Consider the following 15,926-nt stretch of genomic DNA (forward strand, 5'->3'; position numbering starts at 1 on the left):
GTGAATCCGATAGCATTAGGCTTCACATTTGTCGCAGCTTCTGTTGCAACTTCTGTGTGTTTTGGTTTTGGTTTTATCATGCTTATTGTCTCAAAGCGATTCAGGCTATAAGGCACGCCATAAGGAAGGGCTGCGGAAAATATCGACCACCTAGGATTGTTTAACGTCGACTGACATCGCACAGTACACAGGTCTCTAGCATTTCATTTCTGTGTGTGCATGCGTCATTTCCTTTGCAACTGTCGGTTCATTAACACTGATATTCGGACTGCTAGCTGCTGTAGCAGGCATCTGCTATCCTATGACGTTGCAGACGTTTGCTTATATCGCGTTTTTTTTTTATTTAGATTGCTGTCTATTTAGGTCTATATAGGTTGCTATCTAGAAACAAGGTTGCTCAGAACGCGGTGGACTGGTTGTCATGACAGCACAATGTGACGTTACCTCTATCGACCAATCATTGATTTCATTGCCACTTGCCGTTGTGGGCAGGTCCCTCACACTTTGGTGGCCAGGCGTACACCTGCCAGAGTGGGCAGGTTGTGATGTCGTCGCAAGATTACGTGACCAATCTCGACCAATCAGCGAATTTCGTCTAGGACATTGCAAGGTTTTTGCTTTGACAACTATAATAGTATCGCAGTAAAAGGTGAGCCGACTCAGAAAGTAAAACAAGTTTAAGTCCTCATTAACACTCGTAACTATAAGGCCAATACATTAAATCACAAACTTAAATGAGGGTTCTGGTTTCCCTCGGTGCTATATTGTAAGATTTTACTTTAACAATCAATATATTCCAAATTTTTTGACGACATTTTTGTATATTTTTTCTATTAACGTTTTTTCTATCGTCCAGAGCTTTGCCCACTGGGTTTCTATTGCAGTATTAAGTGTTCGATGCGATTGATGGAAACACTTTGAAAGAGAAATTTTGGAATATATCAGAAGTATGAACCATTCAAAATTTCCATAAGGATGTCTCATAATTTTCCAATTTAAAAAATTTCTGTTCGAGAATGCTGCACTTTAGACGCGGGTTCGATCGCGGCCACGGTGGTCGAATTTCGATGGAGGCGAAATTCTACAGGCCCGTGTACTGTGCGATGTCAGTTCACGATAAAAAACCCCAGGTGGTCGAAATTTCCGGAGCCATTAACTACGGCGTGTCTCATAGCCTCAGTCGCTTTGGGACGTTAAACTCCAAAACCATAAACCATAAAAATTGCAATCGCGGCCAGCAAGGACGAACTGCCTGCGATGCCCAGGTTGAGCTCTTTGTTATATTGAAACAGAAGCTGCGAGCGTGACGCGACGGCTCATGAATGGAATACACCGTTCTCACGCGCACACGAGCCAATCATGCAATATCGAAGTCGTCGCTTTGCGCCTGTACATTCCCCTGCACAACCACACAATGTCTTCTGCGAGTGTGCGTCGCAGCGTGTTCCCATATTCGATGGAGGCCGCGAGTTATGATGATGATGACGGGGTGAGAGAGGCTGGAACCTTTAAGCTTGTTGACCCAAAGGAACATTCTGAACACGGAGAACCTACGGGGAACAAACATGGAACTTGCCTAGGATAATTATCTTGTCTTGTTAACACCTCTACTTGAGCGATTTCAAGTCTTACAACTATCTGTTAAACAATTTGAACGTTCTTTTGTGCTTTTTGTGCCCGCTCTACTGAAAATCCGTCGTCGGCATCTGCGTTGTGACCGAAAAATGGGCCGCCGTATGGTGGCCCCCGCGCAAAAGAGCAGTGTTCGTGATCTATCCATGTGAAGGGTATATGACTAACTTTCTTATATGTGGGCATTAACCCAACCACGCTGTCACGTTATACCATTAAGGCGGAACTTAAGTGTCCCCTCCAGTTTATTTTTCTGAATGCAGCTGCTTCTTTTTTTCAATTTTGCATGTTTGCGATTGCACCCTGCAGGCGTCACCTGCATTATCCCTCGTGCACGCGCCGCGCCGATCATGAAGCAGAAGAAAACTAAGGATCGCTCGTGCTCCTCGCTCTGCGCCACGTCCCTGGTCCCCTTGAAGGAGACTGTGGGGCTGAAATCATGACCGGGAAGGCTTTGTTCAACCAACAGGGGCCAGGCATATCTCATGCACCTTTCCTTCTGGACTGGCTAGCGCCACACCGCCTGTGCTGCGCCAAAGGGGATGTCGTCCACAGCATGCGTTGCTGGACGCCGGTGGTCAAGGAGTCGGCTGCTTCCATGACAGCAACGGGCGTAGCACGGTCCGCGCGATGGGACGCTCTGGGAAGCCACCGGTCGCCGAGTTTGCCAAGTGCCTCGTCGTCTCGGTCCGGCGCCGCAACAACGCACACGAAGCACTCGGCGTTGGCCACTTCCTCTCGCCCTGCCAACGGGGTCAAGGGCCACTGGTATTCAACATGCCCGGAGGAGCCTCCTGTCGAGCTCGCAGTGGCCACCAAGGTAATCTTTCCCGAGAAGAGGCTTTTCCTCTCAGTTCCTTTAGAGAGATGGGATGGTCTAAATGGCGTCATACCTGAGAAATATATGCTGTGGTCTGTTGGCAGAGGTATCTGCTTAACACGCCCCGCAATATCTTCTAGACCAAAACACACAGTCACCATATGAAATGATAGTTGACAAGGCTTGAACGAGTAATTTGGGCTTGAACGCTACCTTGTAGGCGATCTTCACGCGAATGGTGATCACATTTAGACTAATTCAGGCTCCCTTTTTTGTAGATCGTACCGCAGCCGGCCACGCTGAACTCTAAAGGGACATCCTAATCAAAATTTTCGTTCTTCTGCGCTTCTCAGTTCTTAAATGGGTCCTAGTTTGTTAGCACAAAGAGTGCAGGTGAGAAATACGGTAATAATAAGAATAACAAAAACAATTACATAACGGCTGTCGCAACGCGATCAACACTCCAGCGGAAATCGCGAAACACTATACTAATTATGCCCATCCTCGTTACCAGTATTAGCCCTGATCAGTTGCCTCATTTTAGAACGCACCAATTATGTCGGGACGCACCTGCTTTCCCGAATGTTAAGAACTAGTCCACTCTTTGTGTGCAGTCGTGCTTGCTTGTGCATCCTTCGTTTGCTTCTTGACTGTTAGTGTTCTTTCCCTTTCTAAACGCCTGTTGCCGCCAACGACTGGTACGGGCTTGGCGATGCCTGACACCGGCCTTGCACTCCCCGTGTGTTCCCCTTGGCCGTGCAGGGTACCTATGTGGGTGCTGTCATCTCTCACCATCACCGCCATGACCGCAGAGCTCGCGGGAGGAGGTCCTGGAGATGCCTCTGACGCGCTCACCGTCGCAGCGAGCTGCGCTGAGGCATCTGCTTCAGCCCGTGGCTTATCTCTGCGTGAGTGACGTCTCAAGAGCGCCTGAATTCTTCTTTTCACTCTCACCTTTGACACCGCATAAGGATATTATCGGAATAACGTTCGGAAACGGGGCCTTTCATTCCAGGCCGCGCATATTTGCGTGGTCGCGTTGGAAAAGAAAACGAAGTGAGCCCTCTCGCATCACATTAGCAGGTTCTCGCGAACTTTAATACAGCATCGCTCGGTTGCCGTGATGGTCACTGACAATGGGCCACTTGAACTTGTGCGAGTCAGGGCGCCGATTTGTGGGGGCTTGAAAGTACCCGCTCTCATATATGTGGCAGTTTTTAAGCGCCTATACGGGGTTGGGTGTGTCAGGGACCTCTTTTATTTTCGCGTAGAATGAAGTTCCGCCGGGCGTGAGTCAGGTGGAGCTAAATGTAGGGCGATCCCGTCGGTTGCAGTTTGTGCCATAATGATACAAAGAAGTTGCGCTCGTCTTTTTTTTTTGCAACAGTTCTTTACTTTCTAATGCGAATGCGGGACAACAGTGCTCTCACTTTTGTTTTCGGCTTGTTACACCCTGAAAAACAGAAGAAGCATAGGTGTACGTAACATGCTACAAGTAATTGATTACTTTTAATAAATTATGTTTTCTGAAGTTTGTTATTTATTGTATACTTTTAAGCATCAAGGCTTCTGGTAATGAATTACTTTTTTCTGTTTGATTACTGGTAATCAATTACTTTTTTCTAAAAACAAGTTGTAACCAACGGTACATTTTTTCGAAACTCGACCTGACTGCAAACGCTGGTGCCAGCGGGGTTGTTTCGATGTTTCCTACGTACGAGAGCGAGAAGAACCGCCTGCGGAGGAGCATGCACGGACCAAAAATTAGTTAACTGTCCTCTTGTACGGCAGTTCTCGTCCCGAGTAATATCACGTGACCACTCTGTAGGGACCCTCCATCCTCTAAGATGGCGCCGGAACTCGTCTTCTTTGCTACAACCAGCACGGCGGCTTTCGCACAGAGCACGGAGGTGGGGATGCACCTCAGGAAGGCGCGTAAAGCTAGGGATCTGTTGAAACTAACGGTACTGCTGTATTGTTTTGTATTTTCGACCACGTGGTCTTCTATCGTGGAAAAAATAACAGCGCAGGAAAGACGAGGCCGAAGAGACAAGACACAGACACGGTGATCTGTGTTTATCTGCTGGTCGTTGCTTTTTTTGCTACTTTATTTCTTTTTTCCCACTAAGTGCAACTAGCTATACTGAAGTTCCACACTGTGTTCTTTCTATCTTTTATATTGCGAGTGCCTACTAATGCAACCACGAAATGTCTACGGACAAACAGAACTCGCCCTGTGTTATCTCGTCGCAATGAACAAAAATTTTATTCCGTTTCCGCGGTTCATCTACTTTTCTCGGTGTTAGTACCCGTGAATATGCTGAAGAAATGTCAATGGTAGTAACTCGAGAATACCTTTTAAATCTAATTAGGCATGGAATTATCACGGACGTGCTTCCGCTCCATAAAGGGACGTAATAATATTCGATTTTGCCTCTGATTCTGGGTAGGTCTAAGACCCTGTTCCAGGTCATTTGCCCCTGAAGAGCCGAGCACCACGCTCGTGGGAACTTTGTACCCATTAGAAAACGGATAGGTAAACCGATAGGCGATCGAACCCAGCACCTTACGAATGCGAGGCAGATGGTCTGACCACAAAGCCACCGCGCCGGCACTGCAGTGACTGAGTCACTCAGCCGGTTCTTCAGATAGGTACAAGCCATGGCCTGGCCTGGTGCTCGGCTATCCTGGTTGCACTGTTTACGAAAGGAGCCTGCGCCTGAAATCCAGCCACTGTGAGCGAACCTCGTGCGAGCCTCGTATTTCATAGATGTTTCAGTTATTCACCCATGGTCCGCTTCTCAAGATATCTTATTTAGGCCGCCGGTCGGCTAGGCACTCAAAGGAAACAAAGGAAAAATAAAAGTTCGCATTACTAAACTGGCGTTCGGCTTATATAGAGCGGACGTGAGCAGCGAAAAACCACTTTCGACGCGGGTATTTTCAGAATTTTCCAAGTGACTTCACTGGTTCGGAGCACCTTGGCCGCAGCCCACAGCATTAAAACACGTGAAGCACGCGCCCACCGCCTACCACTATCAACGAAACCCACGTAAACACAGGCGCAAAGGGACGTTAGCACGCAGCGTCACGGCGGCAGGGTGATATCATGCAGTGTCAGTAGCGGCAGTGCACACAGGAGAACTAAAAAACAAGAAAAAAAAGACACTACGCTAGCGCGGCTCTTAACGAGCAGGTCGCTCTCCGTTGCGATGTTGTCTACCGGGCACGCACGCCCCAGCGGCCGGCATGTGAGTGCAACTACGAGGTGGTGCGTAAGGTGTTCATACTTTATAATACCACCCTCCCCTCGAAAGCGTACACTGAGAGAGTGTTCAGTGCAGCGTTACTGCTCATCTCTTCACAAGGAAACGTGGAAAATTAGTGCCAGTCTCGAAAAACTGCTGTTGAAAATTTACAAGTGTAAGAAATTAAATGTCAGTGAATTTAAGCCGCAGTATATACCGGGTGTTTTAGCGAACACTTTCAAAAATTTTTTTAAATTGGCTTTTTGGAGTAAAAAATATGGTTTTTGCGGCATACTATTACGAGTTTTGGTGGACTCTAGAAAACCGGTAAATCGTCCTAACTAGCAAGCTGGTTCGGTAATTTTTAAGTATTAACTTTTTAACTATTAAAGTTAGGCACCTAGTTCTGAATAGAGATCTGTAACCGGTTGTTAGCAATAACCATATCAGTTTCTAGAATTTCGAAAACGCAGTTACCGTTGGCGCTGTGGCTCCACAAATTTGGCTTATTCGTATAGTTACGTGAACTGAAGAGGTTGCTTTGCCTGCGTGCTTTCGAAAGCACATGGATTTTCGCACGATGCAGCCCGATTTTGTCGAGCCACAGCGGTGAGCGTAATGGTATTTTAGAAATTCTAAAAACTGATATGGCTGTTACTAACGACCGGCTACAAATCTCAGATCGTAACTAGGCGCCTAACTTCACTACTTAAATGTCAATTAGTAAGAATTATTTAACCAGCTTACTACTTATGACGATTCACCGGTTTTCTGTGGTAATACGAGAACAGAAAGCTGGGCGAGTTGGTAAGGGTTCACGCTCAAGCAGCGCAGAAAACAGGACAAAAGGAAGACGGGAGACAATACGAGCGGTGCACTAACAACTTGGTTACTTTATTCTCTTAGAAGTATATAAAGGCCAAAGACACAGTGAACAACAAAAAAAAAAACAGAACAATGACTGAAACCTAAAAACCATTGTGCTCATGCACATCTTAGTCGTCAGAAGACTATCTTACATAGTAGACGGCCCTCTCTTATCTCATGGACCGCACGCAAGTTGTCAAGAAAGCCTAACTCCTCATCTACCAAATTGATAGATGGCGAAGCAACACACTCATCTGCATCTTCCTGATCATATAGGCCTCCGCCAGTTCCCTGCAAATACGATCAGGGTGATTAAACAGGACACTGATCTTATGTAAGTGGGGGAATCTTTGTCGTGCAAAGCCAAGTTGGACGACCCCGCTCCTTTCTTCACCGGTTTGCGATGTTCGAGGAAATGCTCAAATTTAAACATCGGCCTATCTGGCGTACGCAATTTTTGCCGCAAGAAAGCCGAACGGAGTACACGACACCAATGTCGCACTGAACGAGTGGTTTTGAAGAAAAGCCATGTTTTTATCCCAAAAATTCCATTTTTGAAAACTTTAGTGTTCGCTGAAACACGCGGTCGTTAATTGTAGTCTGAGTAAATTTTTGTTAAGGCAATAAATGCTGGAAGGCAAATAACGCAAATAGTACCCGACTACTTTTTTCATTTATTTTTATGGGGCTGAAATTTACCTGTTCAATCAGTTACATTTTAGATAGACTAGTTCCAATTGTAATTGTTTACTTATTTTCTGCAACGTCTACAGGCCTCGCAAGTAAGAGCTAAGACCAGCTTTGCAGCTGGGGGGGGGGGGGGGGGGGGGACGAACGAAATCGGTTGTCAGGTGTAAATACACTACCGGCAGAAGTTTGAGCGTATTGCGCACGCATCGCCACTTTGCGCACCAAAATTACGTTAGAGATTACGAGTAATCTATTACTTAAAAAAATTAACTGAATTACCTAGAACGTTAAGCTTAAGAAGTAATCCCTGCATTAAAAAGTCTTAAATCTGCAAATAAAAGAAATTAACCAAGTGTAACAAGTTACGTTCAAGTCTCCTTGCGACGTGCCTTGCTTTCTGCATGGTGCTTTCGTTCTTGGCTTCTTTTTTCCGCCAGAAACTCTGCCTGCTTGGCAGAATATGTACCAAATCGTGTTGATAACTGCCAACTGCCAACCAAATAACATTTGGTTGGACGCTAGGCTCCCACTCGTTGAGTGGAAAGTTATCAGGCTAGTTTGTATCCTTAATTTCCCTGAGCTACATACGGGTTATCCACGCTAATTATTTCAAGTTTTATTAAATGCTTTGGAGGAATCACGGAGTTATCCGGGCCAGTTTTCAAGACTCTGATGACGTTTCTAGTTTGCGCTGCTCCCATGACTTCCCGCGTTGCTCTGAACATTCAAAACTACCTCGGGAATGTCGACCGTTTGGCATACCTCATTGATTTCTCTATGACCGTCGGAAAGGATTGGTGCGAACGCAAAAAGTTTATAAAACACTCTCACTATACTGAAAAAATACTAGGTCAGATTTGCAGCAACGACTAAGAGTCAGCCGTGAAAATGACCACGTTCGCGAAGAATCTCTCGGCACCCTTTAGTTTTCTTTATATTACACCTTCAAAATATCCTCATTGAATTACGCGGTGTTCACTAGCGTCGGCCAGCAGATGATGCTAGCACCTTGCAAGCACCAAGCCTCTGCACAGGTTTTGTACTACGTCTTCGTGTTGTAAGCAATCTAGGGTGTCCCTATAGCGATAGGTTTGCCAAGATATACTTAGACGACGACTCTCTCCTTCTCTTTACTTACTGCTTAGCACTGGTGCAGCACCATTGACATCGAATTGTTTCTCTTGGAGAGGTATATCTCAGCTAGCGGTATGCGAGAACGCCCCATGGACTTTATTTCTTAATGAATTTCATATTTTTTTTTTTACGCAGGGCGTGCGACGTGGAGGTAGAGGCAGCCCTCGCTGTTGTGGACGCGAGCTCAAGGAGGTCCGCCTGTTCCAGGGACACTTGGAATCTGATCACATGTGATCATTTTGATCACATTAAATTCAATGAATGCGAGAATTTATATCGCAAATTCTGAAGTGTAATTAAAGGTTTATTTCGTGCAATTTGGGTTTTCAGCACGTTCCTAGTTGCATTATGTGCTAATAGGAAAGTAGCAACTCCTAATGCGGTTTTCTTTTTTTGCAGTCTCGTCACGCCTGGGTTTGGGCCCGGGAATGGGGATTATTTCAATGGCTGTCAATGCTCTTTGTCACCCATTACATCAGCGTTAATAAGTGTCCCATTCCAAAATAGTTCTCTCAAAATCTATGAATACACAACTGTCCAAGAATGCATTCAGGGACCCTGAAAGGGGCCTTAATAAAGTTGCGCTATGCTGGGATGTTAAAGAACGCCGCATCACAGATATTGCGAAAGAAGAATTTTTTAGTGCGCTTTGTAGAAACTAAGTCGAAATCTGAATTTCAGCGTCTTCGCGCCTTTCCCTCTCCTCTCGTCACTTTTTGCACGCTGGAAGGTCGGGGCTCCTCCGTCGGCCCCACGGCCGGGGGTAGGAGCTTCCTGACCAGCCAGAACTGCGCGGCTGATTGGCTCCGGCCATAGTAGCTGTCTCTCGTCTCAAAGAATCAAACCAATAGCCGCGTCTCTACTTGCATACGCAGGTGTGAGTGACGGGGGAGGCTGCGAGCATGAAAAAGGCGCCGGGAGGGGCTCCACAACTTTTGCGCGTGGTTGTGGGCTTTCTGCTGCGTCTAGAAGTGTATTATTTGGCTCATGTTTGCATGGCAACACAGTGCAGTGATTGAGTTGTGTACTCTCCTCGGAAGGTTTTTCACAGCCCCTTTAAGACGCACTTCCTTAAGTGTATGCTGGAAACATAACACGTAGTAGTACAGGTTAAATGTTTGACTAATTCAGTATTTAAAGTGGTGCTACACTGACCGTGGGTCACCAGTTCATGGAACCTTCCATATCTAATCTGTAAGCGCAGGAGATACCCAAGCAAATGTGACGAGCCTACCGAAAACACAACGCCACGTTAGCCAAACACTGCCTTAGCAAACGGCCGAGTCATGGAACCACTTTTTCAACCATTTCACCGCAGAGGAACTGACCACCAGTCTAGGGCAAAGCTTCTACCAACTGAAAAACCGTGGGTGCCTGGCGGCAGAGGGGTTCGAACCCGGAACCTCCAGCATGCAAAGCGGATGCTCAAACGACTGGGCACCGTCAGTAGGACGTTTCGCCTGAAGTTAACAAGAAGTATTCTTTTTTTATTATTCAGCCAATTTGCCATCTGGCTTAAACTATTGTCTACAAATAGATATACATATTGGACCCTCAAGGAAGTCCACAAACGTCCGGTGTTGCTGCCCAAAGATCCAGTCTTCAACATCCGGTGGCTAAGTAGGCGCAATCTCCTGTTATTACCTTCGTTAACAGTATAAAAACGTGTAGAATAGCTTGAACCGAGAAGGCAAAACCTATTCACTGCGCCTCGTAGCTTTAAGGTTGAGCAAGCATACGTCCCTTGCACCAGCTCAGAACTGATGGGCTAGCAATCTTTTCCATTATGTTTTTTGTTGTTTTTGATGACATATGCTCTTTCAAAGTTGATTCCAGGTTTTTTCTCCTCTACGCTTATTTTCCATCTTCCCCACGTTCGTTCTTTGAAGTAGAGTTTTACTGTCCTTTTTCTTTTCAGCGACTCCGTTTAACTCCTTCTCTTTGGTGCTCATTTTTTTGTCAGAATCTTCTTACCACCCCCTTTCCGCTTCATTCTAAACCCTAGATCTGCCAGTAGCATCATAAAGGACAGCAACATGCTGCTTGCACCACTTACCTGCCATCATTCGATCAACAAGATTCGATTAGGAACCACTTTTTTTTATTACCCAGACTACCCCATAGACCGGCAGCCTCGTTTCGGTAAGAACTAAAGCACAGAAAGCCAATTCGGTTTTTCCGTCTCATTTCCGACGCACGGTTAAGTCGTTAGCTCACCTGACCTACGAGAGTTATCACACCCCAGTTAATGTGCGCGCGCTGTGGCCTGGTTCACGCAACGCCACGGGAGTGTATCCAGGGCACTCATTTTATCCACATCTGCGAATATTTCTATTTTATGCAGACCGGCATAAAACTTTCGCAATTTTATGATGTTCACTTCTCTAGTGAAGGCTTGGCATCTTAAGGTGATATGAGCTTTACAAGTGGTGATAATAACTAGCAATAGTAAATGCAACCGATGTGAATGAAAGTTGGAAGAAATAATGCGCAGTAGTTAAAAATCGCGTGAAATTTGCCCAAACTGAGTTTAAGAATTATGTTTTGTTTTTACATATTTGTAACTTTTTTTTTCTGAAATGGCGTACAACGCACAGCCAAAATCGTCATTGTGCTAAGGAATCGCCTTTGCCAAATGCAACGAAGTGGTGGGGTTTGTTTCTTAGCCTTGTTGTGGAGCACTTAGAGCATCCCTTAAGTTCTAAAGCTGTGTAACGTAAGGAAAACTCTTGTCCACATCCTTATAGACCGTTTGGTCTTGAGTGGTCGCATGGTCGCTACACTATACAGCTGAGAAGTAAACCCCGTTGCCTGCTTACGTTTGGCAAAGACGATACATTTATGAGGCAGAAGTGGAGATACAATCATAAGGCTGCAAGAAAAACCATATTTCCTTGATTTTTTCCTTCTTTCCACTGGGCGCATTTGTTCTGAAGCCGTAACTAATCTCGAAGTTGGTCTCGTGAGGTCGGCGATTCGGAAGTGTGAATGCGTCTCTAACGGTGGCGTCGTAGTATGTCAACACCAGCCAGAGTAGCCACCCAGTCAGGGCAGCGACGAGGCACAGTGACTTTGGCAGCACGGCGTAGGCCGTACTTGAAGCAGGTTGCGCGGAAAAGAGAAATGAAAGCCAATATTCTAATCACACATAGGAAGTCCTTAATAGAGATTAGCTCCTTTACGGCACGCGCAAAAACGTCACGCGGAAGGTATTCCCGCACGCGGCCATATATGCGACCGAAACAGAAAGGAAAACCAGGCGTTGAAAGTTATCCGAAACGAAACAAACCAAGCGGTATTGAGTCACCGTAGGTGTTTATACTATGAGAGGTTCGCCGAATGTAAGAGGCTGGGTTGATCACTGAGGCAAATGTGAGGGGCGAGACTAGGGCAAGATATCGAAGGCAGATGCGGCTTGATGAGCCGTTGTTTAATGGCTTCAAGAGTTCAGGGCTTTACCAACCCACGGGTAGGGTCATTCTAGCCGCCCCAACCAGGCCTGACGCTACACAAGACTGCCGACTCGAAGTTTTAGGCACTGAGTGCTGCCTGGTGTCAGGCTATGTGGCTCACCTGCTGTGGCCGGTGGCATACGCAACGGCGATAAGTAGCGATGATAGCACAGCAGCTGCTGCCTTCTATTAGGGCGGCAGCGAAGTAGGGCTGCAGGCAGCCAGGTGCCGCCATCTCACAATACACTCGATGGCAAGATGGTGGTGTCTCCCGCCCAGTCGCGCGTGCCGAGTCACTCGCGTGAACGGCGCTGGCCGCTGGAAGGGAAGATTCCGCGTCCGAAGGTCGCTGCACTTTTTTGCCGCGTAGCCTTCGTCCTCTTTGGTAGTCTGGCTGAGCGGCGCTATATTATACTGCACTTGTGCTATACGCACAGCACTCACGTAGAGATGCGTCAGAAACGTAGGGGGTAGAGATGCGTCAGAAACGTAGGGGGAAAACAAGGACCACTATGTTGCCTTTTCCGACGCTGCTTCCGGCATTTGGCATCAAGCCAGAAGCGTCGTCCACTTTCAAACACACAGCCGCCGTACATCCGAGCCTGTCATTACGGGAAATTGTATCGGCAATGGCACTAAAGCGGGCGTAAAACCAGCGATTATTCCTGCTGTCTTCAAGTTGGCAGAGCACTTTTATTTTTCTTTCTTTCTATAAGGCCTTTCTAACATATGTCTTTAAGTCTGAATTGTAGCAAAAAAAAAACATTTAAACTGGTAGCAGAAAAGTTTTTAGATAATGAACAATGCAGCCGCACAACTTTAGCGTTGGCTTCCAGACAGTTTGCTGTCGTGAACACTTGGTCAATGCACGAAAGTGCAGGAAACGATAGATAAAGCACGAAATGATATTGCTCACTGGAACAGTGTTTTTCTTTACGCACAGCAAAATCGACATATGGGTCACCCGTTTTATTTTCCTACAGTGTGCAATATATATTTCGCGGCCTTAAGAACCACAATCCATTATTCCTCAACACCCGCTGGCGCCAAATGATATCTTACATTGTTATCATTTACGGAATTTCTCACCATTATGTGAAAACAAGGTCCAGTATATATGTTGGTTTTAAAGGGTTCAATGGTACTATGTATTCTGCATTTAGCGGTTCGCTTCGAATAAGAAAACAGTAATAAACTTAGGAAAAAAACAGACGGAAAAACAGGAAATCGGCGCTTACCCTTAGGGCTTCTTGTCCTTTTTCACTACTTAGCACGATCCTGCTAAACTTACCCCCCTTCCTAGGCTTCCCTGGAGGCTGCGCTTTGAAGTAAGTTCTCATACTTTTGGTTTAGCTGCATGTTTTCTCCACCACTACATTCTACTTACTACAGCGTGCATAGGTTTGTAATTCTCGTCGAAGGGTTTAAGCAAGTGCTAACGTAAATGCAAACACAAAAAAAATGGCTGTGGCTCAACTTGGTTAAGCCGGGAAATCGCGAAAGCAATACCCATGGCTACGCCCTCGCTGACATGATAGTCGTGCTGTTGTGGTGCTTGTGTGAAACTTGTTGTATACCTTGGTGCTGCTGTGGTGATCACTTGGCTATTCTATGTACAACTAGTAGTGAAACTATAATCGCTGCGCTGTGAGTATATACTTGGTTGCTGGTGATGTAAATGCAGACTGTAGAACTGCTGTTCCTGCACTGGCTACAACGGCATGCTTGGCACTCATGGTAAGTGTCCTGGTAAATCCAAGTTGAAAGGCGAAAGCCTGAGTGCTGCATTCTGCTACGCGATTGTTCGCTGCACATTTTGTTGGTACATTAATTAACTGCCAATTAATGACGCTTAAGCTTCGCCTTTAGGAGTGGAACGCGACAGCGTGTTGTAGCGCTGCCACGGAGTCCAAAGAACGCCACCACCTGTTCGGCGCGGTGCGTTGCCCTTCGAACGCAACGCTTTTTGAGGAAAGGAAATGGTCTGTAATTCTCTGTCATCTCGGTGGACACCTGAGCAGCACCGTACAGGAAGGGAGGAAGTTTGAGTGAAAGAAGAAAGAGGGGCCGTAATGAACAAATTGAAAATTGTATTTGAGGAAAGGAAATTGCTCATTAACTGTCTCACATATCTCAGTAGACACTAGTCGAAAATTGTATTTGAGGAAAGGAAGTTGCGCAGTAACTGTCTCGCATATTTCGGTAGACACCCGTCAAATTTCGCGCGCGGTGACGTCACGATAACTTGCGTCAATCTGAAACGCGGACAAACACGCCTTGCTCGTCGGTGAATTGGTTTTTGAGGAAAGGAAATGTATCTGTCTCTGATATCTCGGTGGACACGTAGATCTCGCCATAACGGGAAGGGAGTAAGATGGGAGTGAACGAAGACACCGTATTCGCTAGACGCACCTTTGTTCATTCCAAACCATCGAGCTGGCATGGCGGAGCAATAACGAAAAAAAAGCTGGCATGGCCGAGTGGTAGCGTTCTCGACTCGCACTCCGGAGACCGGGGTTCGATTCCCAAGGTCGGCAAATTTGTTACTGGGTTTTATTTATTTATCTGGTCTGACTAGAAAGGTTTGACTAATTGGTTAAGTAGGGAATTAATTAAACTCAGTCAAACTTACTTGGAGCATCACTAAACGATCCCTTTAATTGGTTGCATGGTTAGTAGTCAAAGTACAATTGGCCCCGTTTGAAATTCGCGCACTGTGACGTCACGACCGTTTCGACCAATTGAAAAGCGTGACATTTCTGTCGACAGCTCCTGCTTACAACGATGAGGCATTAAAGGCTTCCGCCTTAAAAGCCCGCTTCGATCGCGGAGGCCACGCCGTGGTGGCACCGCCGCTGCTTGCGACGGCGCGAGTCGGTCGCTCTTCTCTTCGGCGTGACGTCACAAAGCACCTGTTGCGCTCCTAGCGGAGAGCGCAGGCATTAGGCGCCGCGCCACGCCAAAGGCTGAAAGTGCAAGTAGTAAAGCTTTCGCTGTAAAACGATTGAAGGGGCTGGCCCCATATCAAGCTCGTTGCCAGCTCTAAAAACGCCAGGCATGTTCTGTACGCGGGCTTTACATGAGACAGCATTGCCAGAATAACCTGTAGTGACAAAAACAAACGAGAACGGGTCTATGTCATTTTGCCGACTGTCGTAAGAATAAATCGATTAAATTATAGGGTGCGTATAAGTTCATTGTATTGTTTCAGAAAAAAATGAAAGCATAGTCAACTAGGGCATGTGTTCGAGGCGACTTTTCACTTGAAAGGCTTTCTACGTGGTGAACACGCGCTCCTTTAATATTTACCCAGGGTGGTATTTATTGAGAGCTAATCCAGTGATTTACGGTAGATGCAATATCGAAACATTCCACGAAATGAAGACGAGGTGAAGACGAGAGAAGCCTGAAATTCCTGATCAACGTATCGACAACAGCAGCTGTTTTCGTCTGGACTCAGGTGAATATATATCCTTGCTTCAAAAGTCTAAACTTTGGGCGACAATATCAGCCTTTCCCTCCCTCTGGTTGTTCCTTTCGTGGGGTTCCTTTCCTGCTCTCTGTTTATCGTTGTCGAAGCATTGCGATTTAGATCGGTTAGCATACTTCATGCATTGCACAGCCTGGAAATCAACTGAAGTTTTGGTGCGTTGAAATTCCGTTTGTATCGTGTTTGGTAAAATTTTCTGCCGTAAAATAGCACTCTCGTTAGATCAATCATACCGTGGCGATTGTGTCCGGCGATTCGGATGTTCAAATGCAGATAATCGGAAAGCGGGTTTCTAACCGGCTGCACAAAAAAAACATCCGGCGACAACCTGGTACAGCGTGTGAGCTTCATGGCAGAGGACGAGGGAACGCACCGCCAATGGAATTTTGGTGCATTTAGGTTGGATCATAAAGGATGGCCGGATCCGTCGTCGCAATGTTTGAAAAAATCTGCGTAAGGGCTGGAATTGAAAAAAAAAACGTCATTTTGTTATTCTGCCTATGCAGAACCGCACATTCGCCTCCCTTCGACGCTGGCAATGTGTTTGTTTGAATCATAAACGCACTCTGAAAGCTGAGCAACGCAGCAGAATT

The 15,926-nt window shown here is 46.3% G+C and overlaps 1 protein-coding gene across 1 annotated transcript in view; it reads right to left on the bottom strand.

The window, feature by feature from the left end:
• Nucleotides 1–2,115: 2,115 nt before the first annotated feature.
• The window catches only part of LOC149354426 (uncharacterized), a 29,290-nt gene continuing 15,479 nt past the window's right edge, over nt 2,116–15,926 (bottom strand). The window contains exon 5 of the mRNA XM_089575983.1: nt 2,116–2,375. Within this exon, the coding sequence (XP_089432109.1) occupies nt 2,116–2,375 (260 nt within the window). The remainder of the gene's footprint in view (nt 2,376–15,926) is intronic.

The sequence above is a fragment of the Amblyomma mixtum genome, chromosome 3, assembly GCF_055824585.1.
Source record: "Amblyomma mixtum isolate Tamu chromosome 3, ASM5582458v1, whole genome shotgun sequence".
NCBI classification, from domain to species: Eukaryota; Metazoa; Arthropoda; class Arachnida; order Ixodida; family Ixodidae; genus Amblyomma; species Amblyomma mixtum.